Here is a 26,462-nt window from a genome sequence, read left to right on the forward strand (position 1 = left end):
TACCTGCAATGCAGGAGACCTGGGTTTGCCCCTGGAGAAGGGAATGCTACCCACTCCAGTATTCTTGCCTGGAGAATTCCATGGACAGAGGAACCTGGTGGTCTATAGTCCATGGGTTGCAAAGAGTCAGCCACAGCTGAGCGACTAACACTTAGCACAGCAAGTATTTATGACTGTGTGCTTATAACCCACTCAACCTCGAACATCATATGAAAGAAGTGTATTTTTAAATATATGTACCAAACTTTAATTTTCATTTCACACTCAAAACTTCTGTACAAAAAGAGGCAAAGCAGGCAAAAAAATTACAATGACTTCAGCAAACAACATATGACAATTTTTAAACAGCTTTGTGTATGCAACAGCCTTTACAGATGTAGTGGGAAAATTGGGTTCCAAAGTTTTTGTTTCTTTAAGACAAAATTCCAATGTTTATTATTAACAACTACAAAAATTTGTAGCTGTCTGGGATACAAGATTGAATGAGAAGTCTCTGATGTCTACTGCACAGTTAGATCCCAAGACTGAGTAAGCTTCATTTTTCTTTTGAAAAAGCATGAAATTATTGTTACTTAAATGTGATGATGTATTAAAAACCTCAGTTTACCATTAATATCTTGATACAATGGTGATGACTAGGAGCAAACACCTATGAAGCATGATATTAACTAATAGTTAAAGGATAGTATCCAGGAGTTTCTTTCTGGTTCTTAATTAAAACTCCAGCTCCAATGGGTCACCACAATTCAAAACATTGTCACTTTCTTTTTAAACTAATGCCTAGTGGCACATAAAATGTTTCCGAGAACACAATTATAATGCCAAAGTAGCAGTGCATCTAAGGAATGTAATTTTCACCTTGTCACTTGCCCAAAAATAAATATCTGAGTAATGGAGTACACTTTCATTTGAAAACTATGAGACCTCAAATATGAAATATAACTAACATTGACATGGATACCGTGGCTAGCACTTTCCCCTGAGCAGCTCGCGGGTCCTGGACACACGTGCATGCAGCACACAAAAATGTGATTGTTCAAGGACACCTGAAGGACAGTCTGTTAAAGGAATCTGTCTCCCACTACAGCTCTGGAGTGGACCCAAGGCCACCACCTGTTAGTGATCACAGACATTCAGTTAACCTGTCCTGCTGCTAACCAGAGGCAATAGTTCAGGCCCTGGGCTTTTGAGAATCCATGTACTGGTGAATCTTGGCTTTGAAACAAGGTGGCCTGGCTAAACTGGGGCAGGCCGCCAGCTCCTCCCCCCATATGTTTAGTCCCACTTGTGAGAGAGTCGAATTAAAAATTATAAATGTGCTCAACCATATACTCTGCAAGTCCTTTCTCTGATATGGGCGGAAAATAGACCCCATGACAATAAATATTGAGTACTTCTACATTTCTAGTCTTGACAGTTGTTGCCCAAAGACAACATGTGGCTTCCAAGTATAAGAAGCTGAGTATCTAATGAATTTGTTCACCCAGTGTTATCCCAGCTTCTGGCTTCTTCTAGGGTTTTTAGAATCCCTAGGTTTGGAAAGGTCTTTGAAAGCCATTTAGTGCATTTCTGTTATTGTGACAGAACCCTCATCCAACCAGCTGTACTTGTTCAGCTTGAAAAGCTCCAAGGAAAAGGGCTTTTCCTCTCTTTCTTGACTGACCGCCATTTAGATATAGACCAGGGAATCCATTCTGCCACTGAATGGATTTGTTAAAAATAAAACCTAAGTATGTCTCTCCTATTCTTAGAGGACTCAAGGGACTGCCACCTGGCTACCAAAATCCAGAAAGTAATGGGTGTGACAGCTCATTCCTTGGGACAATGTCATCAAACCCTGATATACCCAAACCCAACTTCTGGAATTATCATTCCCTGGGCAACTCTCTGCTTCCATCAGAAGTAGGCAAGCAATTGTACAGGCCAGGTTGAAGGTTTATTTAAAAGTGTCCAATATCACCCTATAGTATGTATGCATAGGCCACGTGGTGAAAAGAAAAGGACATGGAATCAGGAATGAGGCATCCTGGGTTCTAGTCCTACACAGGGGTGATGCTGTTTGACTTCATCCTCACTGGAGACCAGAATAGAAGATTTCCAAGATTCCACTCTAAACTCTGATCTGCAGACAGAATAACCCTTGTCATATCGTTAATCATCAAGGCAAGGGGGGCTGATGCTTACCAGATTCTATTTACAAAGGAAGGATGCGAGAGTCAGTCTTCTTATTGGCTCATGGTCTTATAGGAGTATTGGAGGTTATCTATTTTATTTGCCCATTTTATAGATGGGGAAAGTGAGACACAGAGAATTTAAGTGAATTTTCCGAGTTCACTCTGAATCAACAAGTCTAGGATTTAATCCCAGTACTCAGGCCAGAGCTTATACATTGTAACAAGCTGACAGTTAGGTCCTGGAGGAGCTGTCTTTTAAATATCAGATAACCAGAAAATAAAAATCTCCCCTCTAAATTCCCCAAGCTTTCTGATAACTAGTTAAGTTCTAGCTAGATCTTTGCTGCCACATGAATGATCCCCAGAGGCCATGGCTCCTATTAGGAGGAGTTGTGTGCCCAGCACTCCACAGACAACTGGAATATTAGCAACGCCACCCACAATTTTAGCCAGAGCTCCACTTCCTGATCCTGGAGACAGAGGGTTGAAGCAGGGAGATGACTGTCATTGTTGCTTGGATGCCCCTCTTCCCCACCTGTCCCCACTTCCACGAGTCACCAGCCCAGCCACAAGAGCACAATCTTTCTATTCTCCGTTCTCCTCCACAAACTGATGCAAACACGCTGATTTTTTTCCTCTTGAAAAATGGAAAGGGAATGTTACAGGGTCTAAATCAAAATAGGAAGAGAGAACGCTGATAAATAAAATAGGTGCAAACAGAAAAGTCGCGTGGGTGCTGTGCCTTCTGAGGAAAGAGGGGGGTGTGCTGAATTCCAGACACTGGGGTTTGTATCTCAGCTGGCATTTTCTTTTCTGGGATTCCCCCTCGCTCTCTCTCAGTATAACGGTTGTGTTTCTTGTAGCTGGGCTGACCCAGGAAACCAAACTCTTCATGTTTCTCTAACTATACTTCCCAGAGAGATCACACATCTAGAATTAAAACCTGACCACAAACTGCTGGGAAGTTCTGATTGTTACAGGTATAAGGAACTCCAGAAGCAAAGATCAACGTCTCCAAATTCTGCCTTTTGGAGAAGGGGTTTTTGTTTTAGACATTGAAGGTAAGGCTCTCCAGTCAATTTATGATCTCTGGGTTGAGTCAGTCAGGATACAAATTAAGGTCCATATATTTCAGTGACAAGAAGGAAACGGTTATGTAAATACACAAGTATTAACATCAATCTGTATTAAATTATGTAAACATATACATCTTCTGAGGTCAGTTCAAAGATCCTCTTCACTGAGCAAGGCTTTACTGAAGCATCGCTCGAATCTGTTTGGAAGTCGATTCATCATTCAAGTGCTTTGTAGTGAACCTGGATGGAGAGAGAATGACAGCAGTCACAGTGTGCAAACAGTGTGCTCTGAGAAAGCTTTGATCAGAGTTGTCAGCTTATCTTTGGCTTGGGAGGCACAGCTGATATTTAGAAATCAAACTTGGAACCCGTTCTTTACACAAAGAGCCACACTTCACTGCCCAGCTTAGTCTCAGATTTAATATTCGATCCTTCCTTCCAAAGAAGTTTATATTTTGGTTATTAAACAAATAGATCTTCTACCTAATCAAATAATTACATGAAGGAGATACAAGCAATCTTGTTTTCCAGGGAGACAGATTTCACGTGCTTGAGTGCAGGCTCTTGGCCACCTAGGGCACACCTCCTGAGTCACCGATTGTACAAGGTTGGTTTGCATATAGCAACACTGTTTTTGTTTGGTTGCTAAGTCGTGTGTGACTCTTTTGCCACGCTATGGACTATAGCTCACAGGCTCCGCTGTCTATGGGATTCCACAGGCAAGGATACTGGTATGGGTTGCCATTTCCTCCACCAGGGATCGAACCCACATCTCCTGCACTGGCAGGAGGATTCTTTACCACCCAGTCACCATGACAACATTCTCCAACTCTCTAGTTGCTGTTTCCTCAGTTTGTGAGAGTGCTTATCCTCATTACCACCGCAAGGAGGCACTAAGGCAGACCCATATAGGAAAGAGAAGTGGTGTAAAGTGTATCCTCACATTTACTGGTCATGAAAAGGAAGGAAAGGAGAATTAACATGTAATAAAATCTTGACCGTGTTCTAAGCAGTCTGTGGGAGTTTTTATTTCACTCACACTCACACTAACTCTTTGCAGGACAGGTTATTACTTCCATTTTACAGATGAGCAAACTGAGATTTACAGATGTTAAATGACCCATTCCAGATGACAAATACAACAATGCATGATTTATGAGCAATTTGTGGTTTCTGATGTGGATCCAGGTCTGGCTGCCTCAAAAGTCTGTACCCTCTGACTTCATCACAGTGCCTAGAGGAGACACAAAATGCCAAGAACCCAATGGAACTTGCAGTCTGCCACAGCGTCCTGGTCTCCAAGCCTTGCTTAACTGAATGACATTGGACTTCCCTGATGGTCCAGTGGTTAACCTTTCAACGCAAGAGGCGCAGGTTCAATCCCTGGTCGGGGAGCCAAGATTCCCACACAGCTCGTGGCCAAAAAACCAAAACATAAAACGGAAGCAATACTGTCATGAATTTAACAAAGACTTAAAATGGTCAGCATTGACAAAATCTTAAAAAAAAAAAAAAATCAGAAGCCAAAAGTTTTCTTAGTGAGTGTGGAAAGTCTGCTTTCTATGAAATGGGAACCAATGGAGAAAAACCTTGGTTTACCCACAGAATTTGAAAGACTCTTAGGTTAATGCTACATCTGTTCTGAAGAATGGTGACTTAGCAGCTGCACCAAAAAGGATCAGCCTCAGCGTCTAATTTATTCATGTCATGTGCATCTGAGTTTCTTCCTTTATTAGATGGGGATAATAGATCTTACCATTCTGACTTGTGATGATTAAATGAGAGCATGAAACATACATGTTGTACATCATAGAGCATCATTGCTCCATTTCACTTATTGAACTTTCACTACATGAATGGTATTGAGGGGAACAGAGGGAAATCAACAAAGAGTAAGACAGCAGGGGCCATAAGCTTTTCCAGATGGCAATCCAATCGGCACGATGCAACAAACTATATAGATGTGTCACAGCTAAACAAATGAGAATCCTGCCCCTGCAGTGGATTAAGTGCACGAGTCCTTGGGAAGAGCATGTGCTTCAGCATGGCTCGGGAGCAGTGAGGAGCTGTCAGGAGCACTGGCCAGATACAAGGGCATCCAGACAGGGGAGCAGGGTTCTCAGTGTTGGCAACTGCCCAGATGTCTCATGCAGGGACCTTCAGAACAAACCCACAAACCTAAAATGGATGCCTGAGCCCCTATCCTAGCGATTAAAATTCATCTGGTCTGGGTTGGACCCAAGCATCAGTGTTGGCAAAAGCTACCCACCTAATTTTCATATGCAGCCAGGTCTGGGGAGCAGGGGTGGAGGGGGAAGTGAGACCCAGGAGGCTTCTTCTCCTGACAAGTCCCCACCAACCACAAAGCAGTGTGGCCAGGATCTGGTCTTTGATCTGCAGGGTCACCCAGACCAGGGTTTAATCTTGGCTCAGCCATCTGTTGTGAGAACTTTTGCCAAGTGAGTTGACTTCTCTAAATTTCAGTTTCTTCCATCTGTGAAAAGGGGATGATAAAAATGGGGCTGACCTCAACATGTGTTAACAGATGTAAGAGGTTAAGTTTGGTGTTTTTAGCCCTTGGACCCTAGCAGCATCTAAATTAGCAGTGGATCTGAAGAGTTGCTACCCCACAGGGCTGAAGCTCACCTGAGGGCATTCAGTAGCCCCTCCACACTGTCTGGGGCCTGTTCCTTCAAAACCTTTATGCAGCCTTTCATCTAGGAAGAGAAAGTACAAGATTTGGTTAATAGCTTAGCAATTCTGCCCATCATAGTATCTGTCCATAACAATATCTGCCTGTAATAATACCACATTGTTTGTGTTCATAGAAACCATACATTGAAATGACCAATAAACCTTCCTCTTCCATCAGGCCAGTGAGTTGCTTCTGTGGGTTTCTAGAAGCTTCTGTGTCAGTTTTCATATTATACCACAATAGAATATCTTCTGTGTCTGGCGTTTGGGGACAAAGATTTGAGATTGATTTTCTTGTCTTGGACACCAGAGCCAAGAGCAGAGCTTCTCTAGTCTGTGCTCAGGGGAGGCTGACCAGATGAACTGCAAACCTGATCATTTTACACCACTCTTCTGCCCAGAATGCATTTCCTCCTTTAGCTGTTTGACTGGTAATCTCTTTAAAAAATTTTTAGGACTCAGCTGGAGCTCACCAACACCAGGAAGCCTCTTCTGATCTCATTACCTTCACCAGGTAAAAGTAACCACCACATATTTGTATCCCTGATAGTACACTGGCATTTCTCAGAGAACATTAGAGATTTTAGTGCTCAGGTTAATTTGTCTCCCTCCCTAGGCCAGGGGAGGGCCAGTAAAGGACAACAGTTAGGAATATGAAGCACATGGAGGCAGAATGCCTGGGTTTCATCCATCCTTCTTTATTTAGCATCTTCATAAACCTGGGTAAATTTCTTAGCTTTTTGAGTCCTTGCAATGTAATTTATTCATCATTTGGGAAATACATGAAAGCTAAATTTACATCTTAATAGATCACATTATATTACTCATATACAGGAATTTTTTTGGCAAAGAATAAAAATTCTGGAAAGAATACAGTCATTTTAAACTCACAGATATTCATGTACTGACTGGGTAAACAATACTAAGGACCTCTCTTACAATGGTCACTTCGAAAATGTTTTTGTAGGTTGAAAGCTTTTTCCCAAAGACTTGATAAAGCTTATTGGATTGATGGGGGCAGCCAGAAGCACAGGGCTGAGAATCATTTGTGGGTATGTTTAGCCCCATCCCAAAAGAATGTCGTGGTCAATCAGAGATGCCTGTCACAGGTGCAGGATGGGGGCAAGCACAGGATGAAGAGATTCAGTCCCTCTCCCAAGAGAGCTCAGAGCCCAGTGGGAGAAGAGAGACAAACAGCTCCTTGTCATCCTTTGATATGTGGTCTTGTAAAAAGTGCCCAGGGAGAAGTGGGGACACAGATTAGAAAAGAGGCAGAAGTGTGGTGGATTCTCTATGGGAACTTCTAGTTCGAGCTCAGGCTGATAAAAGCCTGGGATGTGAATAACAAAACACAGAGATGCATTCGAGATCAGATTCAATGTGCGTTTAACAACATGTTCAGGACTTGAGGCCTTGACCTGTGGAAAATACCCTTGATAGGTATTCAACAGTCTAATAATGTGGTTAATACTGAAAGGGATCTGAGGAAGCAGAGCTGGAGATGGGAGGGCCAGTGGGAGCCCCTGAGAGTGAGGGTGTGGGTGACGGTGTGAGGGAGGGTGTGAGTGAGCGTGTGAGAGCGGCCATAGGCACAGAGGGTCAGGGTGAGATGAACGGATGTGCTGAGGTCCAGGCCACAGGACTCGGTGGCTGAGGAGGTGTGAAGGTGAAGAGCGAAGACTGGTCCTAGGTTCTGCGGAAAAACCCCAGGTTTGGCTTTGACCTCGAGTTGAAAGGAGGTGAAATACCTGAGACAGGAGCCCAAGAGGAAAAGCAGGTCTGTGTGAAAGTGAGAACCTTTGATCTGAGGCCGGCCATAGCTCAGGTGTCCAGAGGAGGTGGGGGTCTGGGATTCTGGGTGAGGTGTGAGCTGGGGACCGGGTTTAAAGAGTGATTCCCTATTGGATCGCTCCATGTAGTTTTAAGCAAATCAGTTGAAAATGCCACCTCACTCCAGCCTGCATCCCTCACACCCACGAACAGGATCTGTTCTCTCACTGATGAACATCCCTCTGGGCCGCCATGACTGCTGGGATGAATCCTCTGCCCGGAGTACTCTTCCTTCTCTCCGTCCACTTGGTAAGATTCCCCAGATCCACCTGAAACATCGCCCTGTTTCTCTGCCTCTCTACAGAAGGAATTTCTCCCTCATCTGCGTGTCTAGAGCTCAGCACTTCTATTTTGGACTCCAGAACACGTTCTCTGTAAAGGCACGTTCTCTGTAAGGGACAGAATCTAGTTCATTATCTGCTTCTTCATAGTTGATGCTGATACCCTGAGGGTTTATAAACCCCATGCCTGTAACTGCTGACTTCGAAGCAGACTGGTATCTGGAAGGAGAGCCTTTATGTCATCAGAGAATGGCCCACTATATAGTCTACATACTGTGCTCTATAAACCTGAAACTTTCTTAGAGACATGGATGAGCTTCAATACAAGCAAGCCGTTCTTAGTGAGACCGACATGAACAGACAGACTTCATCAGGAACGGGGAGGGTTAGAACTAACATCATATAATGTTTACAGCCTCCACAGAAAGAGTCAGTGAATGACAAGCAAGGACGAGCTTTTTTTAAAGGTTAAGGCTACAAGACATAATGGTATGCAGTGTATTTTTAATTATTGACTCTCTGACAAGTTAACAAATGGCTGTGGTAAATGAGAACGTCCTATGAGTACTAGGTAATAAATTCAATCCATATTCAAATGATATTCATGGGTTATTAATAGAGCTATTTATGCTCAATCTATAGCATAAAAATGGTAAAGCCTCATGAAGAATACAGTAAAATATTTATTGGTATGGAAAAAACTCTGTAATATACTGTTATGCAAATTAAATGTTTTTAAATAACAATTATAGCAGGGTGCTAATCTGTTAAGTATTAATACATACACACAGACACCCAAACATCTATGTAAAATGAAGGGACAAACATATGTGACATAGTGATGATACATGACGTCCATGGTGAGGTTACCACAGACGTGTTTAATTTTCTGTATACTAATTTCCTTTATTTTCCCCAAATTTTTATATAAATATTTATTTTCTTGAGAAATAAAAAGAATTATATTAAAAATAAGGAAGACTCTATGGAGAACTTTGGCTAGCTATGCTAGGAAGCCAGAACCTCAAAATGAGTAAACTGAATTGCATTATGAACTGATAAGTTTTCTTACACTCTTCAGACTCACGGCCCCTGTGGGCGTCTGGACCTTCTGTCTGCACAGAACCAGAGCATCAAAGATGCTGCTGTCTATGCATGAATGAGCCTAGATTATGCATGCCCTTACTTAGCTGTGTCAGAATAAATTAGTACCAAAAGGTCCTATTCTGTACTTAAAGGGTTTTAAATTAATACAGGGATACACTGCTGGGTGCTGCTGCAGGCAAACACTGGGCTGAGAGGAGTGTCTTTATCTCAAAATCAATAGGAAATCACTTGCACACCACCATCATTTATTTTCCAATCCTATTCATTCACTCAGCAAAAATTTTAGGAGCACTATGCTCTATAGACCAAAGACACTGTTAGGCAATGGAGTGGGCATCAGGTGTATAGATCCTGGTCTCTGCTCTTGTCAACAACCTCAGAATCTGTGTTTGTTGTTTAGTCGCCAAGTCATGTCCAACTCTTTGTGACCCCATGGGCTACAGCCCGCCAGGCTCCTCTGCCCATGGGATTTCCCACGCAAGAATACTGGAATGGGTTGCCATTTCCTTCTCCAGGGGATCTTCCCTACCCAGAGATCAACGTGTGTCTCCTGCACTGCAGGCAGATGCTTTATTGCGGAGCCACCAGGGAAGCCCCAGAGTCTGTGAGGGAGTCAGAAAATCCTAAATGGCGGGCGCTCTGGGGCCAGAGGAGAAGCAAGGCTCTGCTCCGTGCACAATGCGGGAGACGAGCTCCACATGAGGGGACATGTGAGGAGTGTCTTAAAGGAATCCCCCTACCAGAGAAGAGGGTGGGCCCTCTGGGCAGGGCTCAAGCATAGTCCAAGGACCAGAAAAGGCATGAGAATCAGGTAGTGCTCTCTGCCGGGCAATGGGACAGGAAGTTGGAACGTTGTTTGGGATTTGACCATGGTGTCTTGTAATCCAGTTATCTCCTAATGCTTTTCACATTGAGACACATATATACAAATAAATATGTATATGGCACATGGATAAACTGAAGGGGCAGCTAGCAGCTCAGTGACTGTTCACCTCTCAGGCCCTCTGCAGGCTGAAGGGATCAGCGTCTCCACCTCTCCTTCTGTGCCTTTGAGGCTGGATGTGTTTGTTGTATGCCTGTGAACAGGACTGGACTTTTTGCTATGAGGAGAGATGCCCTGATGGATTTGCAACAGGGAGAGCTCACTCATGGGCAGTTGGTGGGGGGTGGATGGAGGGGAGGGAGAGAGAGAAGCAAGGTCTGTTTGGCGACATTCACGAGCCCCTTGGGAAATCACCTATCATAACTGATCTTACATCGATCTTGGATGTCTTGCAGAAAGCTCCCACGGGGTGCACGTGGTCGTAGAGGATGATGACCCCCACCATGACCCTCATGCAGAACATCAGCGTTTCTTCACTGGTAAACCTACTCCTGTATTCCCTGGAAGAGAGGAGAAAGGGCAGAGGTGTTACTTCTGTGACAGAGTCCGTTTGTTTTTGGCTCCACAACTCGCTAGTTTAGCCTCCTCCAGTCCTCTCTTGAGAACAATCCTAGACCTGCAAGAACCAGGTTAATAAGCTCTTAAAGAAACTGCCGATGATAATTCTCCTTGAATCTATCCAACCAATGTGAAAACAAGGTAAATTGGAGGGCAGTAAATTCTCTTCTCTTCTGCCCTCAGCGAGCCAGCTCATCACGTACGTAACTCCCCCACCCATCAATCATGAATATTTTATAGCAGGTCTCTCTGGCTGCCCTAGATTATAGAGAATAATGGCTTCATTATGGAGAAAACAAATCAAGCTCATTTCTATAGAGCAGCTACTGCGTCGCCAGTCAGGGTAACTTCCTTTGTTAAGATACAGGCTGCAGATTGAATTAGATTGGCAAAGATACCTAAAAGAGATTACATACCATTCATTGGGTTGAGAGTATTTGTGGAGCTTGAATTCTGTTCCCTTACTTTGATAGGGTCATTGATGATTCAGATAATTCAGGTCAATTCTAGAGGCTTTCTTAACATCAACTTCATTCTGACTTGGCTCCACAATGATGATGATTACTATTTCCATCTTGGAATAAATATTAACTTAAATACAAATGAAATATCTGAAAGGGATGCCATCTCACATTTGAACAGAGCATCACATTTTAGAAGGCACTCTTGACGCCTTTGGCACTCCCAAACTTTCTGCCTTGAAGATGACATTATGGGGATCTCATCAGGTGAGGAAACCAAGGTCAGACCACTTGTCAGTGGGCACAGAAGGGGCTACAAAATAAACAGAATAAGGGGAAACCTGATGCTGGAGTGAAGATTTCCTCATTACCATACTGCCTCACCTCAACAACTCAAGCATTTTTTAAGTCTAGCAACTAATTTAAGTACAAAGAAACTGCCACATGCCTGAGAGAGAGGTTTTCACTATCATTTTCACAATAGTCTTACCACTTCTACTCTTGGTTTTAAATAGTCTCTCAAATCTTTTCTCCAGTATACTTATAACAATACCCATTTAACTCAATCCACCATTTGATGTGCATACCACTTCTCCTGCATCTTTGATTCAAGTTTTGATTCTGCCATCTAACAAGCCATGCGATCTTTGGAGAGATGTCAGTTAACCAATTTCAGCCTTGTCTTCCTTAGCTTTAAGATGGGGATAACTATACCTATTGCCAGAGTTCTTTATGAAATTAATTCAGGTAATATATAAGGAAATGTTGACGTGCTAACCCAAATGTTAGAAGCTGTCATCACCACCATCATCATTGTTAGAGATACGTGAATTCTTGACATGCATACACCTCTGATTTAACTTACGGAGTTTCCAGCATGACTTTACAAACGCTTGTCATTGTACTGAGGCAGTCTGTGGTGTTCTCTATTGGCAGGGTTTTGTTCTAAATGGGAGACACAAAGGGTGTTAGCCTGTTAGCAGCTTTTATGGGCAACTGGGCAGAAGGCACTTTGTTGCTCAATATCACTTACTTCGGAGACAAAGTGCATGGTGGCATTGCTGAGGGTTTTCAGCATCGGCGTGGCTTCTGCATAGAACAGGGACATTCGATTGGCCATCTCATTGTTGACTTCATTCTCAATGTCTAGCTGATGAAAAGAAGATGAGAAGATGCGATTGATAAACAGATGGTCAACATTTCAAATTGTGTCTTCTGGAAAATGAATCACAAAGGCTCTGTCTTCTCCCTGTGCCCCTCCTGATGCAGAAATTAAAAGAGATCTGGAACCTGGGGCTGTCGACCCAGGAGATCCAGGGACTCACATGCATGTTGTTGATGCGATTGCGACTGATGGTCCTTCTGTAGTAGCTGAAGTCATTCTGAATAGCTGGGTTCCTCATCTGAAGTTCAGAAAAGAGGAAAGAAGGTCATTTCTCAGCATCAGAAGGGGGTTACGCACCCGAAGTCCAGGCACTATATTTTGCACAGATACCAGGACTTCTCTTTGTTACCCAAGAGTCAAAACAACTTTGGGTTAAAAATAGACTCAGAGCTTCATTATTTAAGAATACGCCCTATTTTTACCCTAGGCTAGATTTTAGGGAAAGCATACTTGCTTCCAAAGAGGAACAGACACTTGAGATGTTTTCTCTGGTTGCATTTGGCAGATTTTGAATTTCCACATACAAACCACCATCGTAAATCACTTTGACCACAAGGAGTGTGAATTCTTACCACATCACACATCTCTTGAGGAAAGGAGCTACTTCCCTCATCTTTTTTCCCTACCCCACAGCCCTGCAAAGCACCTGGACATGCAGGTGCTCAGTATGAATCTGTTAAATTGTCCAAGCACACATGGCCTAACCTTCAGCTCATCAAATCGAAGGGTGAAATGCAGAATTTCAGCAAATTCCTTGGCCAGGGCCTGCTCCCGCTCCAGGTGCTGGGTTGGTGTGTAGGGTGGACAGGTCAGAGATTCCAATAAACTCTGAAGAGCTTTTTCTAAAAGTCAAAGGGATACATACATATTTGAGGTGGACCACAGAGATTTTTCAAAAAGCCCAATTTGCAGCCCCAGTTGACATTTTCAGAGATAACCTGTGTGAGCCTTTCCTCTCCACCTCCCCCCACCCCCCGAACAGTGTGAAATGTGATGTATGTGGATAAGGAGGAAAAGGAACCCCCCTGCCGTCCATGCCTGAGAAGGCTGCCTCTACTGCAGAACTGACCCGTGGTCCCAAAGCTCAGCTGGACACTCCCATGTTCTGTTGTCCCAAATCCTAACATTGTAGAAAACCACAAATAGGATCATGTGCATGGACAGCCATCTATGACCCAGGATGAGATGAGGCGGACCTGAATGCATGGGTTAAATTGCTTGCTTTGCAGGGAGAGACTTCTAGTCCACACCAGCCCTTCTCTGCAATGACACTCTCAGCAAATCGCAGGAATATTTTTCTACAAACCTGCTGCCATATCTACCTCCCTTACTATCCTGAAAACAGTCTCATTACTCTCACTTGTCTGTTTCTAAACCTCCCTTCCTGCTTTTTCTTCATTATATTTTTCTTGGCATCAAGTCATTTTATCAATCCTCTAGAGAAGAGGTAAGCAAACTATGGTCCACAGGCTAAATCTGGTCCACAGTCACTTTTTTGTTTGCAAATAAAGTTTTATTAAAACACAGCCATGCTTCATTAATATTTTCATTCTGTGCCACAATGGCAGGGCTGAGTGGCTGTAACAATGATAGGATAGCCCACAAGCCTAAAATGTTTATTATCTGGCTCTTTACAAGGGTTCGCTGGTGCTGACTTTATCATCCCTAGAGGCCTTTTACAGTCTCTTTCTGACGACATCTACTAGCATTTTCTATCTACAGAAACAAACTGTCTTCTGAGGCAGCCCACTTGACCTTGGTGGATCTTTTTCCATCTGCGGAGCTGACACTTGGCTCTTTATCATTTCAGTTCAAGGGGTCTAGACACAAACTTTGAGGAAACTGAGAAGTCAATTCCTCTTCAACCTGAGAGTCTTCAGGAGCTCTTCTTGAAAAACTGGTTCAGTTCATTGAACTATTCCCTTGGAGTCTCAGTTTCAAGTTCTCTCAACATCATAGCTATTATTCCCTCAGGGTACTTCACTTTCTCTGTTTAATTCTTAAAATGTGGCACTCACTTATGGCAGAAGTAGAATAAACATAACCAAACACTTCCTAAAGGAAATCAACCCTGAATACTCATTGGAAGGACTGATGCTGAAGCTGAAGTTCCAATACTTTGGCCACCTGATGCAAAGAGCCGACTCTCTGGAAAAGACCCTGATACTGGGAAAGGTTGAAGGCAGGAGGAGAAGGGGACAACAGAGGATGAGATAGGTGAATGGCATCACCAACTCAATGGACACAAGTTTGAGCAAACTGCAGGAGACAGTGAAGGACAGGGAAGCCTTGTGTGCTGCAGTCCATTCGGTCACAGAGACTCAGACATGACTGAGCGACTGAACAACAATAAAACCCCCTTCCTCATTCTAGACATTTCATACGTTTTAACCAGTGAAACCTCAGATAGCTTTACTGTTGGGGGAGGGGTTATATCATATCGGTGGTCACATGGAGCCTACTGTCAACCAGACTTGATTTTACTCTGACCTCTGCAAAGCCATCCTATACCTGCACAGGGTTGTGTTTTTTGTTCTTTTTTTTAAGCTTAAGAACAGAACATTATATTTGTCTTTCTTGTATTTTGCTATATTATTGAGTTGGCCAAAAAGCTCGTTTGGGTTTTTCTGTGCTATCATCTGGAAAATCCGAATTAACTTTTTCTGGCCAACCAAATAAATTTAACACATGATTCCAGCCAACCAACTTCTTTTTGGGTTAGCAGGTAACATGGATTTTCCAACTTCTCTGTCCTTTGGAAATGTGATCAGACAGGGTAATACTGTCAAGAATAGAACTTAGCTGAGAACAAAACCAAAGGGAGACCCATTAGTAAAGACACTCGAAACATGCCAATAAATGCAGGGGAAGAAACTCTGAGGCATGTTGTCAGAAATGGACATGACCGCTGTTTTTGTATCTGAGTGGCCTCTGATGATGCACAAGAGTGGATGTGGGGCAGTTTCCAGTCTCCGAGCTTTTCCTGCTACTTTCAAACACCATCACAAAGTTTCACAAGAGGGACCTGAAAATCATACATACATACTCACCTAGCCTGATGGAAAACTCATAAAATCTCTTCAGCCTCACGACCAAAGGACACACTGCATTCCAAGCTTTTTCCTGAAGCTGAATGTCGTTGGGATTTTGGATGGCCTGCCAAAACATGATGGAATTGTCTGCTTAAAAAGAAGCGGTAGGCTCCACATCAAAATGACTTAAGATTGAGAAAGAATTTGAGGTTTTTTTAAAAAAATCCCTGCTGTTTTTTGCTATTGTGTACTGCCTCAATCAGTTCATGGAAGTGTTGTCCAAGATGCTCAATTAGGATGGTGATTTTAGCACTTGGACATAAGGCAAATGGCTCAACAATTAGACACCATGTCATTTGACTCGCTTCTCGTATCTTCAGTGCAAAAAAAAAAAAAATGCATGTCTAATTGGAAGCAATTCAGATCTCCTCCATGATCATTTGATTCTCCTAAAGTAGAGCTAGTGCTCATTATGAAGTACAGATTCTGTAGATGTTTTCCTTTCTCTATAATATGTATTACATTCCTGACAGTCTGAGATGGTACCTAAATTACCTAAATTAAATGGTGACACTTAAGTAGAAAAATAACCTCTTAATAGGCTGCTACTTTCTTTGAAATGCTGTTTTGCCTGGGTTTCAGCAGTTTGAGGATTATGATGCTAGCGGCATTTTATTGTTGTTGCTATGTCTTTTTTTTTTTTTTTCCAGAAAATGGTGATGGCAATGTGTGTGTGTGTGCCGATACTTCCACAAAACTAATTATTTCAAACAAAAGGAGTGTGAAGTTTCTTGCCTTGAAGGCATGACAAACTCTCAAAAGCCACACTGCCAATTTTTTTGTTTGTTTGTTTTGGTCACTGTTTTCATTTTCCTGCACTTATTATTTTGATCTTACACGTCATTTCAGGATGACAGACGAGCAGGCTCCTTAAGGGAGGTTGTTTATGTCTCTTGATTGTGATAGTCATGAAACCTGCCAAAAATCATTACAAAATGTTGGAAAGTTCACATACACCCAGACCTCATGACTCATATTTCAACTACCGTTCACAGATTTCATATGTATGTTTCTCTTATACGAAGCAACATATTGACAAATTATTGTTTAAATGTGAGTCCCACAATTTCAAACGTATGTCAGAGGGGAGAATGGCTTGCATTTTACATGGTGCACAGCACTATGTGCTCAGATCAGTGGACTCGAATAAAAGGGACCATTCATACATTTTTAAGGACACATTACCCTCCTTGTTCTTCCTGGTATGCTAGGAAAAACTAGGGCTATTACTTAATCTTGCTGTGTGTGTGCGTGTGTGGGTTTCCCTTCTCCACCAAGGGCGTTGTCAGCTTAGTGTTATTATTGGCATACATCTCGGATCTCTGGCCCTGCGCCCTTGTACGCCTGCAGGTCTGCGAGGATGCTCTCGGAATCCTGGAGCACGGCGCTGATCTGGTTCCATACTTCCCTCTCTCCTTCTGTGGGCTGGGCATCTAGGCAGACAGGAAACCAAGAGACACAGAGGCTTGTGTTTATAAACAGCCTGGGAAGAGGCTCGGCATTCAATTCTACCCGCTAGACAATCCTATGTGACTCCTGCAGGCATGGTATTTCCTCTTTAACATAATAAGGTGCTAAGAAATGAAAACTAACAGAAGATCTGGCCATTACTCAGTTCAAAATAGTTACAAATATTTCACTCATATCTAACAAAGCTTGTTGGAATCATTGTGCATGCGCCGTCGCTCAGTTGTATCTGATTCTTTGAGACCTCAGTGGACTGTAGCCCACCCAGCTCCTCTGTCCATTTGATTTCCCAGGCAAGCATATTGGAGTGGGTTTCCATTTCCTTCTCCAGGCAATCTTCCTGACCCAGAGATCAAGCTCATGTCTCCTGCAGTGCAGGCAGATTCTTTACCACTGAGCCACCTAAAAAGTCTATGGAATCATTGTAGGCACCCCTTTATTTGTACAGATCACTTTTTTTTTTTTTTGCACATATACTATATGTCACATGGTACACTGGGAGATAGGAAGAATAAACATTACCTTTTGGGATCCAATTCTAATATTTAATAGAAGCTATTGTGACTGAAAGTCTGTGAATCTGAGTCTGGATGGGAAAGTAGTCCCTCTTATATTCCCATACTAAAAAACACTTAAGATTTTCTGTAATTAATCCTTCAGAGCTGTGGCATAGATGTATCTTTGCAGAACACAATGATGTAGAAAGCAATGGAGTTCCTTTTTGAACATGAGCTCAAGAAGTGCAGAGAGTTCATTTTAAGGACTCCTGTACTGTTCATCTTTGGTCGTAACCATGAAACTTATCCACAAAAATAAGTAATGCATTTAAACTTAAATACTGAAGAACAAATTCTAACAGTCACAGAGACATCCACTTAGTTCCTCAATGAATTCCAACTTGTTTACATTCCTGGAGCCAATGTATGTTCTTGCCTGCAGGAATATTTTGTGAGGGCTGGTGGGTGGAAGTTGAATGGTGATAAAGATAGGGTCTTATTTATCTCACAATGCCTATAAAATAGGTTTCTTGCCCGGGCTAGTTAGGAAATTAATCTCCATCTAAAACAAAGGCATTGCTAATACAGGAAGAGGACAGATGTCATCTCCTAAAATCTGTTTTCAAAAATCCAAGTCCTAAGGGACTGACTTCTCCCAGCAGACTTCACTAATGAAAGGGTACCTGCATGCGTGCTCATCCCTTCAGTCATGTCCCACTCTTTGCAGCCCTATGGACTGTAGCCCGCCAGGCTCCTCTGTCTACAGGATTCTCCAGGCAAGAATCCTGGAGTGGGCTGCCATGCCCTCCTCCAGGGGAATCTTCCAAAGCAAGATCCAAACTCGCGTCTCCTGAATTACAGGCTCATTTTCTTCCATAATTGGTTAGGCTAATTTGTAAGTCCTAGGCTTTGCTGCTTTTCTCTGTCAGGGAACGGAATCACCTTTTCTTCCAGCTATTAATTAAGCCCTAGGTGTTGACTGCACAGTCCCTGGCTTCTGGGCCAGGGTGCTCTAAGAGTCTAGAGGACTCAAATTACAAGTGGCATAAACTTCCGAGATAGAAAGTACCAGCTGGGAGAAGCCCTCATCTGTCTGTCTTGGTTTTCAAATGAGAAAAGGACCATGTAACCCTAAGTGACATGTGGTTTTGGCCCATATCCCTAAGTTCATAATTCACCCCACTTTGATCCCCTAGCTGAAAGAACAGATAGGACTAATAAATGAGAATCTGATCCACAAGACTGTAAGACTCAGACCTTATTTGTCTCATTTGACACTGTATCTCCAGGATCTAACACAGTGCCTGGCACACAGTAATGGCAGTAGAAAAATGGGCTGAATGATTGAAACATAGTCAAAGCTACGACTTTTCCAGTAGTCATGTATGGATGTGAGAGTTGGACCGTAAAGCAGGTTGAGTGTCAAAGAATTGAGGCTTTCAAATTGAGGTGTGGAGAAGACTCTTGAGAGCCCCCAAGAAGATCAAATCAGTTAATCCTAAAGAAAAATCAAACCTAAATATTCATTGGAAGGATCGACACTAAAGCTGAAGCACCAATACTTCGGCTGTTTGATGCAAAGATCCTGATGATGGGAAAGACTGAAGGCAAAAGGAGAGGAGGGGACAGAGGATGAGATGGTTAGATAGCATCACTGACTCAGTGGACATGACTTTGAGCAAATTCTGGAAGATGGTGAAGGACACGGAGGCCTGGCTTGCTGCAGTCCATGGAGTCGCAAAGAATCAGACACAACTTAGCAACTGAACAGCAATTCACATTGTTTTGTGATGGTTTTTCTGCTCGTCTTTGAATACCAAGCTATCTGAAGATAGGGCCTGGATGCTTGTCCTCAGGGCTCTCATATGCCCTGAGGAGAAACTTACTAAACGTGTCATGTCTGTCTCAATGGACAAATGATGAAATTGATCATGTGACAGAGAACGTGAGTGTTGAGAAGTGGTGAAAAAAATAAAGACCTTACTACCTCCAGATCCTCTCCTCCGTCTTGTCTCCTGCAATGGTTTTACCACTGTTGCATGTCTCACTATCACCGTGAAGATAATATGCATTTACCTACAATCAGACTGACTATTCACACTTTAGTTAATGTGTTTTAAAATCCTCCATCATTTATCTACGGCCTCAATGTTTTCTCAGTGTGGTTAACACATTAATAAAATATTGGATGAGTGCAAAACTGCATTAATGTTGCTCTCCTAATTCTAAAGCTGTTATTTCACTTTCTGGAATAGTCCCTTGAGAGACTTTGGGGTCTATACTCTCGGCATTCTCCAAATTGAGATTCAGTTGGTCACCATGCTTTTAAAATGTATTGTGTCTTCAGATGTCAAGGAGAGACATCTTGAAAAAGACCCAGAAGAATTCGTGATTGGAAAGGTTACTATTTAACCTATCAGCAACCTCCTAGAGCATTTGCTGAGTGAACAGGAACTCTGAATTAAGGCTTCTGTTTTTCTATTTTTAACACAAAGATTGATCTTAAGTCAAAGGTACATACACACACTAATAATGATGATGATGATGGAAATGGGTCCCTGTTTCCACTTGTAGCCAGTGAATTATTTAGTGACGTTTCTTCTAAGAATCACATTCTAAATTCCTAATCATCACCAGTTATTTCATCGAAATTGAGCAGAATGGTTACAGAAAGCTGGACTGTTCCTGTCTAACAATGAAGCTGTTAAAAGTGCCTGTGATTTACACAGGCAATTTCAGAAACGAACACTTCTAGGAGCCCTGGAACAAGCCTCTCCAGGCCTTTCTCCAGGCAGTGATTTAAACCCCTATTCTAGCTGTTGTGGAAAGAATGAAAATGTATCATGTGCCCTGTGACCTTGAATACATACATTTATTGTCAAGAATTTGCTGAATTCCAAGTGCCTAGAATTTTTAATGGAAAAAGCACCATCTTATCAATTAAGAAAGTTCAACAGTATTCATTTTGTTTATAGGGGACCTATTTATCCTCCTTTGACTCAATTTCCCAGTGACAGTGGATATTAACTGTCAGCATTTTAGAGTCACAGGGGTCAGGGGGAGGTTTCGTGCTGAAGGACTGTGGTATTTACTGAGAGCAGAATTCTCGGCATTCCACTGTGCCTGTGCCGATGCAAAGCAAGGTGGCCACCAGCTTTGTTTGTCAGAAAGGAACATCTTCGGTGAACATACCCCAGGGCACAGGCGGCAGGGCTCAACCCTGAGCAAGGCTGTCAAATCAAAGAGTTCTTATCTTTGTAAATCAGCCAAGGATGCACTGTCTCCACAAGCCCCGGGAACACACACACCTACCCCTAAAGACCTATTCAAGACTGTGTGGAAAAGCTGACAGAGAATCAAACAAATTAACTGAAGAAAATGTGAATGGAAGACAATTTATTTGGAGATGTCTTTGGCTTTGAAGGAAGCCCTGGCATTTCATCAGTAGGATACATCCCTTTCTCTGCACCCACCAGCTGTTGTATAAGCACCAGAGAAAGGCAGAGCAGGAAGGGTTTGCCAAACCATAAATTAAATCTATAGCTCTTCTTCTCCACCCACTTCCTCATTTCACCCTTCACCCCTTCAGGATAAACTAGGAAGCATAATAACTATCTAATAATAACATTATGTGTGTGTGTGTGTGTGTGTGTGTGTGTGTGTGTGTGTGTTAGTCTTTCAGTCAGGTCAATGCTTTAAGACCCCGTGGACTGTAACCCACCAGGCTCCTCTGTTCGTGGGATTCTCCAGGTAAGAACACTGATGTGATGTGTGTTGTCATTCCCTTCTCCAGGGGATTTTTCTGACCCAGGGATCAAACCTGGGCCTCCTGCATTGCAGGCAGATTCTTTACCATCTGAGCCAGCAGGGAAGCCCTGATATGAACACTGGGGGATGTAAAAATGGAAACGATTTATAGCACGATACTAACTGCTTACAAAAAACAATCTAAAATTGCAAAGGTCTGTCAGAAGAGGTAAGCGTGACGGGACTGACATATTTATTTATACAGGAACATCAGTCATCCTATGCCAGAGCCCTTTGCCAAGGGACAGTCAGATGAGGGACTGCAAAAAGCAGGGAGGTTTAAGACACTTGAAGGCTTGTTTATTTCATTCACATGCTGAGGCATCCCTGTGATGTCATGGGGGGAAGAGAGAGCGCCAGGGATATAATTTTTGAAGAACCAGATCCTATCATAAGTTTTCACTCACTAAATATGAGACCTCAGGGCAAGCCAATTAATCTCTCTTGGTCTCAGATGAATTCTTGGTAGAGGGAGGGGAGCTAGCAAGAGCCTCGTCTCCTCCCTATAAGGTCCTGTGGGGGTCTGTGACGTGTAGGACCATAAACAGGATGTTGACAGCTGAAAAGCACTTAAACAGCGAAAGTGCCAGAAACTGAAAGAATCTCTGAATGAATCCCTGCCTTGGCATAAACAAGTTGCTTCCCAGGTCTGTTCCGTTCCTTTGCTTTTTGTTTGTTTTGGTTTCATTTGTAAAGTGACCAAAAACATCTTTTATTTTCCTCCTTTCCCTTTCCAAGATTATCTAGCCTCCTATGCACAACCACAGCAGATGTGAGAGTACCAGAGAGCGGGAGATGAAAGAAGAGATCAGTAGCAGTAGGAAGTATTCTGCATCCCCCAAAGAAATTCCAGCTGATTGCATAATCTGACATGCACCCACACCCTTGCTTTAAAGAGTAGGCAACTGTAGTTGTTTCAAGTCAAAATACGCAGAGCCTTTCTGGAAGTACCATGGCTTGGGAGCTTTAGAATTTTCCCTCTTGACTAACCCCATCAACCACCATTATGGTTTTTGGCATTCCTATTATGCTCATAAAGGTGGATTTTTCTTATAAGAAAATCACTTTTCGGTTACTATAGCCTAAGAAACGTATCTTCATCCCAGCCTAGAACCTGTACTTCTTTTGGCTAGTCCATCACTTTCTCTTTGTTCTAGCTGTTACAGATTTTTTCTCTGCTACCTGTACTATTGTCTCTTCGTTGTGCTTGCATCTGATCTCCCCAATGGTTACATACTCCTTGAAAAAGAGTCTGTGCTCTTCTAATGTTCCTGTACTTATATACCTTATGTCATTCCCCCTCATGACCCTCTGCTCCTCTAAGACCCGACCCCCGCTTTTGCTGGTCCTGCCTGAAGCTAGGATACAGAAGACACTCTGCAGATAGTTACTGAATTAGCATCAGTGAAGAAGCCAAGGTTCCTAAGCTTATGCTTCGTGCCCAGGTCTATGTCAGATACTGAATAGGTCACACATGACATAGCATAAGATGCCATCTAAATCTTTTCCACAGAGAAGTTCTTTAGGCTAAAGTGAAATAATACCAAAGAGACCTAGCTATGTCAGAAGGAATGGAGAACACTGAAAAATATGTCAATAAATATAAAAGATCTATTAAGATTACAAATATAAACACACAGAGACTATTTGAGAGCTTAAAGTTTAAAATGAAGACATTGCAATGAGTTTATAACATATGTACACAGAAGTAAAACATGTAACAATAGCACAGAGTGAGTGGAAGGGTGGTGACTGGAAGTCTACTGTGACAAGTTTCTTAAATTCTTCATGAAGTAAACAATGCATTTTGAAGGCAGATGGCAGTAAGTTAAAGATGTATATAATAATCTCTAAAGTAAGAACCAAGAAGCACAACTAAAAAGTCAGCAGAAAGGACACAAAAGAGTACTAAAAGTTATTTGGTTTACTTAAAAGACAGAAAGACACTGAGAAACAAAGAGGAGAAAAATAATGAATGGAAACAACACCAAGATACACAAATACAAACATTAATTAAATGCACATACAATAATTAAAAGTAAATGGACTAGACATACCAATTAAAAGGTTGACATTTTCAGCTTGGATGAAAAAGCTTGAGGCAACTACATATTGTTTATAAGAAACACGCTATAAAGAAAGGCAGACAAAATAGGGAAATACATACTGCTTCAAATACTAAGGGTAAGAAAACTGTTATGGTCAAAATATGACATGATTAAAGGTAGATTTAACAAAAGATATGCCAGATTTCTATAAATTATAGAATATTTCTGAGTGAAATTAAAGAATATCTCAACAAACGGAAAGACTATATGCATAGGTAGGACAAGTTAATATTGCCTAGAAGTCAGTTACCTCCAAACTGATTTATTGATTTATATAATTATAATCAGTATCCAAGCAAGATTTTTTGTGGACATAAAAGCTAGTTTTGAAGGATACATAAAATTATATAGAAAAATAAAGGTGTTAGAATAGTCAGAACATCTTGAGAAAGAACAAAGTTGAAGCACTTGCTTTTCCTGACTTCATAACTTATTAGTTGCTATGTTTTGGCATTAATTGGTGAAATGGATCAAGAAGCAATGAGAGAGAATAACAGGTCCCTAAGTAGCCCCACACATATTATAAATAGTTAACAAATTTATGATAAGGGCATTAGAGCAATGCTGCCTGTGCTAGAATAATTTTGTATCACATGAAAAAAGAAATAAATCCAATACCTCTTTCATAACATATGCAAAAACTTGCTAAGATTGATCATTGACTTAAATGTAAAGCTTAAAATTCTAAAGCGTTCCTAGGGAAATGTAGTTGAATATGTTTATGACCATGGAATAGGCATGATTTCTTAAAGAAAACAGAATGCACTTACTGAAAAAGGAAGAAAATGATGAATCACACTTCATCAAAATATAACATTTTTGTTCATGGAAAGAAAATAGTCATGGGATGAAAAAACAATAAAAAGACGATAAGTGACTGTGTAGAAATACGAGCATAGACTGTAGAACCCACTACAAAGGTCAAACAAATTTAAATCAGATCTATACAACTGGAAAACCTAAGGACAGATGTGTCTAATTTTGTGTTAAATTTTGACCCAGCTTAATTATATCCATTTGACCCAGTTCAATTATATTCCATCACTGACTTCAAAAAGAATATTCAACACTCAAAGCAGAGGTGCCACATGCATTTAAGCTGTTGTTACACCCTGTTCAGCCTGCCTTCCTCTCTTTACTGTTGACTTCCTCCTTTTAACTCTCTGCAATCCAACCTCTGTATTTAAAGCAATAAATCCTGAATCTGTTAGGCAGCTAACTGCCCAACTCATCATCCCCTTTTCAAGCCTTCTTGACTACTCTCAGAATCTGAATCTATTTTCATTCCCTCCTTCTTGAAAGTCCATGTCTTCTGGCTGTGCTATCCGGCCTGTTCTATTCTGTTTCTTCACACGGCCAGCATGTGTCACTTGGGCTCATTCGGTCTCTTAGCTCAACACAAGCTGATGGCTGGGTCACCAAACCGGGTGGGGCCCAAGCCCTGCCATCACGAATCTCAATTAAGTTGCCCTGCTTCTCCCTCAATGTAGCCTCTCTCCTACTCAAGCTCCCTTTAAACACAAGCATGCCTGAAATTCTCATCCACTCAGCTCTTATCTTCTGTAGTCTTCCTTCAGGGATTTCAACTATTCTCTTTGGAAAAGTCTTCTGAAAGTGAAGGTGTTAGTTGCTCAGTTGTGTCCAATCTTTGAGACCCCATGGACTGTATGTTTATGGACTCTGTCCATGGAACTCCCCAGGCAAGAATGCTGGAATGGGTAGCCTTTCCCTTCTGCAGGGGACCTTCCCAATCCAGAGAATGAACCCAGGTCTTCTAGGTCTTTGGAAGAAAATACACATTGTTTTAAGTCCATTCCAAATTCCACCTTTGCAAGAAAACTTCTCTAATTCCTCCTGAGGTCATCCATTTCTTGAAACTAGAAGTTTCTCCCTCTATTCTCAGGCCGCACCATGCCTCTTCTAAGCCCCTTATTTTATTTTGTCTTTGAACCGTCTGCCTATGTTGTCCTCCACACCAGCCTGGGGCTTCGTTAGGCAATAGCTGCTCTTGTTTAGTTCTGTCTCCCTGATGTCACCAGGCTTACACGGATGCTCATGACCATACTCAACATACTATTGCCATAATGAGCTGAAATCTACACACTCAAGGAAAAATCATGACCTCAGCCCATCTTCCCCACCCTTCCAGTCTGTCATCCTTCTTTCTTGAAAGCCAGCTTTAGGAAATAAGACTTGAAGAATCAAGAAATGAAAACAATTTTTTTTTTTCATGAGACATCTCATCTCCCTCTCTAATTAGGCAGAAGATGATGGCTGTATTACTTCCTGGAAGCTGCCTATGATGAGCACTTAAGGGAATCAAAGCAAAGAGAGGAAGAAGGCCAAAGACATCTGTACTCCCACCTCAATTCCCCAATCATTCCCTGTGTGACTTCAGCCCAGTGACTCATCTTCCCAGACTCAGTGAAATAATGTTAATCTTCTCTTTGGTAGTAAGGGGGATATAAACAGGATTTTATACATGTCTATAAATTTATAGTTTTATATTTTCCTTAAATACTCTAGTTCTAGTCCTAATAATAGGCCACCAGACATGGAAATCCAGCCTATACTTCCCCTTCCTGAAGAAATTAGAACATATCTATAAATGGAGTTTTGATACTATAAGTCATTATCAAAATTGAAAATATTGAAATGTTTTCTTTGGCCACCATGATCTTTCTTTAAATAACATATTAAGAAAATGGCCAAACTACAAGACTGAGTAGGTCAGAGGCCTTGGGTTGTAGGAGAGAGGAAGAGAGGCCCCTTTGCAATGTTGCTGGGGAAGGGGATGCCCTGAGATCTTGCCTCAGAATTATGGTGCTTCAGAGAACACCAGCTGAAAACTACTGCTTTAAATTCCTGTAGATTTTACTTTTATCACTTTCAAGGGTTTTCATATCAGACTTGACAAAGAACTCAATATTATTCTTTGTGGAAGCATGGGAAGGCCAAAGTTCCAGAACAGCTACATAAGCAAACAGGGCCACTGAATTCTGGGTGACATTGTGAGAAGTGTGCTCTCATGCATGCGGAGTTTAGATCTTCCAAAAAAGCAACGCATGAAACTCCCTTAGCTGTTTATATGCCCCTGAAGTTGTGAGTGAACGCTGTTGTACCACTGTTTTGGCCTTTGTGCATGTTGAATGAAACAGTGTAAAATACACATGACAAGAAGTGGAAAGGACCAATTAAAGATGCAAGTAGTAAAATTGGGGTGGTGGAATAATAGGTAGTTCATTCTACAACAATTTTAAAA

General features: G+C 41.9%; 1 protein-coding gene across 2 annotated transcripts in view; it reads right to left on the reverse strand.

The window, feature by feature from the left end:
- Positions 1 to 223: 223 nt before the first annotated feature.
- The window catches only part of CYRIA (CYFIP related Rac1 interactor A), a 102,786-nt gene continuing 76,547 nt past the window's right edge, over positions 224 to 26,462 (reverse strand). The window contains exons 3-11 of one of the 2 annotated variants that reach the window (XM_060413825.1): positions 16,633 to 16,754; positions 15,280 to 15,385; positions 12,935 to 13,071; positions 12,390 to 12,467; positions 12,098 to 12,214; positions 11,930 to 12,009; positions 10,419 to 10,545; positions 5,897 to 5,967; positions 224 to 3,490 (exon numbers count right to left, since the gene is read on the reverse strand). In XM_060413825.1, the coding sequence (XP_060269808.1) occupies positions 3,427 to 3,490; positions 5,897 to 5,967; positions 10,419 to 10,545; positions 11,930 to 12,009; positions 12,098 to 12,214; positions 12,390 to 12,467; positions 12,935 to 13,071; positions 15,280 to 15,385; positions 16,633 to 16,754 (902 nt within the window). In that variant the 3' untranslated portion in view covers positions 224 to 3,426. The remainder of the gene's footprint in view (positions 3,491 to 5,896; positions 5,968 to 10,418; positions 10,546 to 11,929; positions 12,010 to 12,097; positions 12,215 to 12,389; positions 12,468 to 12,934; positions 13,072 to 15,279; positions 15,386 to 16,632; positions 16,755 to 26,462) is intronic. The other variant, XM_060413826.1, reaches the window with a different exon arrangement.

This window comes from Ovis aries, chromosome 3 (genome assembly GCF_016772045.2).
Source record: "Ovis aries strain OAR_USU_Benz2616 breed Rambouillet chromosome 3, ARS-UI_Ramb_v3.0, whole genome shotgun sequence".
In the NCBI taxonomy this organism is placed as follows: domain Eukaryota; kingdom Metazoa; phylum Chordata; class Mammalia; order Artiodactyla; family Bovidae; genus Ovis; species Ovis aries.